Raw genomic sequence first — 4,814 nt, 5'->3', positions numbered from 1 at the left:
CCATTGACAGTGTATAGTGTGGCCGGGCGGTGGAGGTGTGACATGATGGGCTGGACCGCATCATCTACCGATTGCTCTGTGCGGTGGGACTGCTTTGTTTTTATGAATGTAGGTAGGCGGTAAAATGGAGAGGAAGCACAAGTAGGGTACATGGAACTGTGCGTTTGACAACAAAAACGCGAAGGACAGCAGAGGAGGATGAGTTTGTTAACCTGTTTGGATTATGTAGTTCTATGGATTATGGTGGAATTGATAAATACACTGACTACAGCAGGCTGAGCAGGGACAACACTCGGTGAGAGAAACATCCATAATCAATGTTAGAGACCGCTTCCCGGTAAGCATACCTGTGATGTTGTAGGCTAGTGTCTACTTTGTATTTGAATAGGCCTCTAGTAGACCGCTGTGTGTATTTAATGTTTGAATAAGCTCTGTTGTAGACCGCTGTGTCTATTTTAGTGTACGATGTGGACTTTTTTCAGCTGATACACAACTGATACTTACCTGCTTATAATGGCAGATAACAATAAGATCACCCACATTCATCACCTGTAGATTATGCACACCTAATGCTAAGAAAGGCTTATGTAGGAAGCTAAGATGGATGATTTAATATTCCATAGCTCTGATCTAACTGGTCTATTGTTAACAGAAACAAGAGTTCTGACTCTTCAAATATTTTCTTTATTTTTTGTAGTTCATCAGAAAACTTCACAAACATACATTTCCTTTCATCGAACATAAAGCCCATCAATCATTTTAGATAAGAATTCCAAATAAATTAGTATTGTTATCATGGACCGATTTATCGGTTAAATTGTCGGCTGTAATTTAATTATTGTGATAATTTATTATAATATTAATTTCCTAAGTTATTGGCCCTGATACCTGTAGTGCCTAGGGTAGTAGACCACGTTCTGGTCTGTTACCAGCTGGGCTTGACATAATTATTGGAACATCGATATGTTTACTGATATGGGCCAATATGAAAACTTGATTGATTTTTTTTTACATAAAAGTTGCATAAAATGCTTGTGGTAATCTGTTGTTGTCAGTGTAAAGTGCTGTAATTTACGATACTGTGGCAAGCAGCACAGAGTCAGAGAGAAGAAGCGGCTGTTCTGAGTACCTTTTCACAGTGACATTGGTGTACAATGCACTTAGAAAAGGTCTTCAAAATAAGGTTTTCATTCTAGCTTAAAAATGTTCTATATTGGCTGCCATATCGGTAATGGGTGAATTTACCCCTGTGAAATCGGCTTGTACTACTGTTGAAAATCCTTATTTCTCAGGCAGTTCATCATCTGTTTTGTAAATGAAATGTTCATTAATTGTGAACATTTTCAGTAGGACTGGGCCATGTAGCTGAAAAATATATTATGATAAAAGTCAGTATCGATAATTGATCATTTTTAATGACCTTTTTTTAAATAAAGATCAGGTGAACAAATATTTTGAATTTCACCACTTTATAAACATTAGTGGTCGGCCGATATTTTTTTATGGCGGTTGCCGGTATTTAAAGAGCAGGGCTGCCGATGACCAATATATAATGCAGATATCAGAACAAAGTCAAATATATGTATAATTCTATTCTATTCTATAGGAAATTCAGGAATATGTGTACAGCTGGATGTATGAGAGTTACAGTCCTGGGCTTAAAACAGGGCTTGATGGTGTGTCTTTACACGCAGAGAGAGCCGCGATGGTCGAGAGAGCTCAAGATTGAATTAAAAGCAGTGAATCAAATAAATATATATTTTTCTCTTTCTGATTGTTTCACAGCAGTTACGTTCACAGCCACCTTCCTCCCTGCAGTCTGTAGACTCATTTTTATTTAAGAAAAGCTGCCCCGCTAACTTGATGATAAACACATTTAATGTCCCATACATTCTTCACAATAAAAGTCTATGGTTATTTTGTTATTTAAAAGCTTTGATTATCAAATAGCAAATTGAGGAAATGTTGGGTTTTCATCGGCAGTAAAAGCAAACACGAAACAGTAAAATAAAGCTGATATCTGAAAATACAAACAGGGACGCACAGAGATTCAGTTAAAAGCTACAAAGGTACTGAGAGCTGAACACTCGTCTGTCTCTGCTCTTCTGTACAGAGAGGAGTAGAGATGTCACAATTCCAGAAATCTAGTAGTTGATACTAATACCAGTGAAATTCCACAGGTCTCAGTACCATGGTAAAAACGTACCAATCAAGTTTTTTTGCCCCCGATCCCCATCAGTCCCGACCTAATACTTGTATTTTCCTAAATAATGCAGGGGAATAGCTCTTCATTGCATTAGGAAAATAATTATTCCATGCAACCAAGATGTTCCTTAATGTTTTTTTATACATAATATATTAAGATTATTATTATTAATATACTCAATTATACATACATATTTTATACTAAATAATTAATAAACAAAGTAGGCAATAAAATAGCTTAACAAACTCTGTAAAAAAAATTTATCTTGTCGCTGTCTAGAGGGAATTTCTCCCTTTAAAAGTGTCCTACAGAGTTTGTTGCTTCAAGGCAGCCTTGGCCAACCTGAGTAACCTGAATTAACTGTATTCTGCTGAGTGTTTATTTTCCTCGTCTGTACATGTTTTGTCTGGATTACATTACTAATTACTCTTATTTGCTTTTTGTTCACAGGGCTTTTGATGCACTGGCAGTGGCGTGGTAAGTGTGCAGCTCTCCACTGCTCACTGTAAATGGTAAATGGACCCTGCTCAAGGATACTCGGGCATGGAGGAGCCGGGGATCGAACCAACAACCTTCCGATTAGGGGACGACCCGCTATCACCACAGCCGCCCACTGTTTCGCCTCGGAGCATGTGATCAGCCCCCCTCGAGACGGTGTTTTACTGCAGGTAAATCCGTGCCAAGGCAGACCACCATAAACATTGGTGCTGGCCGTTGCTGTTCACAAGGGTTTCAGGAAACAGTTCATGGATGTGTTTTGTTGGAGCCAGAAGTGACCATATTTTAGACCAGAGTGTGGAGCTGGCGGAGAAATAGTCAACAGATTCTGGATCCATATTTGATCAACACTGACAGTTTGATCTGAGTTTGGTGCGTTGAACTATACAAACTCCCTGAGAATGACCTGTCAATCACAAGGTAGCCATGCTCTAAAGCATACTCTGCTTTATGGTCTGTTTTACTGTAAATCACTTACTGAATGAACATCAGGCTGTATGGAAGAAGACTGAAACTAGAGATTGAGACAAATAAATCTATGAGAAGTAGGGTAATTTTATGATTAGTCAATACAAATGCACTTCTTGAGGTGAGGTAAGGGGTATTCAGTTGGTGGAAATCAACCTCACTAGTATTTAGCGGTGTAGTTTCAGATATCAGCTCACTCGCTTTCCCCTCCCTTTCCAAGCACGAGGGAGAAACTATTGTGACCATGAAACATGCAAAACAAATGAATGGCCCTATCTATAGCCAGTGTTTGATTTGTTCTGCGCTACTGCAGGAACAAGGTGGCTGCCATGGAAGGCAACTCACTGCATCAGTAGATAAAAACAGCTCATTCTAAGGTAACAAACACAATGATTCTTATATTCAGGTGATTATACACGAATGAAAACATACCTATGAATATTATATTATTGTTATGCTAAATATGAGTGTTACTTTAATCTCTTTAATCTAGTGGATGTCACATTTGGCCAATGTCCAGGATGATGCTCGCTCTCGCCTACCGACTGTAAGAGTGCAAGGGTGAGCAACAGGATGCTGACTGCAGTTCACATACAGCCACTGGTTACATTACATTTTCTTCAGCATTCATTGTGTGTGTGTGTGTGTGTGTGTGTGTATAACCTCAGCAACGAAGACAATGATGAGGAGATCTTGGCGTTGTGCAGAAGTCAGGCTGTAGAGCAGAGAGCTGAGTGTGCTAACCAGGTAGTTCTGCTTGTCACGCTTCACTGTAGGAATGCCCATGACCATGGACACTGAGGAAAGACACACACACACACAGGTAGTGACAAAGAAAACAAAAGCAGTGAACAGTGCTCCCTATGCTACAATGACCATCATTTGGCAAACAAGACTGGCAGCTCTTGACCTGCTTGACCTGCTTGACCTGCGGTGTGATCACCCACACTTTACAATAACACTTAATGTGAGGTGATGGTGTGTGGGAGGCATCTATACCCAATGAATGTCACAACTGATCTGTTCTTAGGATGTTACTGGCTATTAGCCCTTTTAGTGACATTTCATCAGTGCATTTTCAGGCAGCCACAATGTTTTACCATTTTCAAATCAACTTTGTTTTGAAAGGAAATTATAATAAGGAAGGTATAATAGTAGGGGTGTGGGTTTTTATGGGTGTTTATGTATAAGTGCTGCATACCTCCACGGCGTCCCTGTCCTATGACTACATTAGGTTGGAGGCTGTCAGGATGTTGTCTGAGGTGGGGCATGTACAGGTAAATGTTGGGCTGGAGGAACGTCTGTAGGCCTGAACCACCTGGCTGCCTTACTGCTTCTGTCCACGGGAGAGAAGGGGAGAGGTCAATGTAACAGTCAGTCAAGTCGAGCAAGTTTTTGTAAACTACTATAAAGTATTTAACTCATTACAAAGCTCATTAAACATGTTAAGACAGCTTAGGGCGCATCTTTCTCTCCCTCATTTCCTGTTGTCTCTCTACTGTCTGTTGTTAAAGTCACACCATTAAAGTAACGTAACTGGATTACCTCAACACCAAAAATATTTATAAATTAAAGCTGCAAGCAGCGATTAACGGGCCCTCGCACTCCACGCAACTCGGGGTGTGCTGCGGCCACGTCACGT

General features: G+C 40.0%; 1 protein-coding gene across 1 annotated transcript in view; it reads right to left on the bottom strand.

The window, feature by feature from the left end:
- The window catches only part of zgc:154054 (uncharacterized protein LOC777616 homolog), a gene marked incomplete in the record, with an annotated part of 22,049 nt that overhangs the window by 16,230 nt on the left and 1,005 nt on the right, over positions 1 to 4,814 (bottom strand). Inside the window, 2 exon segments of the mRNA XM_035669421.1 lie at positions 3,836 to 3,969; positions 4,374 to 4,508. Of these exon segments, the coding sequence (XP_035525314.1) occupies positions 3,836 to 3,969; positions 4,374 to 4,508 (269 nt within the window).

Source organism: Morone saxatilis, unplaced genomic scaffold (assembly GCF_004916995.1).
Source record: "Morone saxatilis isolate NCDOM2014 unplaced genomic scaffold, NCSU_SB_2.0 Contig22, whole genome shotgun sequence".
Taxonomy (NCBI): Eukaryota; Metazoa; Chordata; class Actinopteri; family Moronidae; genus Morone; species Morone saxatilis.
Note: the sequence above shows the minus strand (reverse complement) of the source record. Positions and strands in the feature narration are given on the sequence as shown.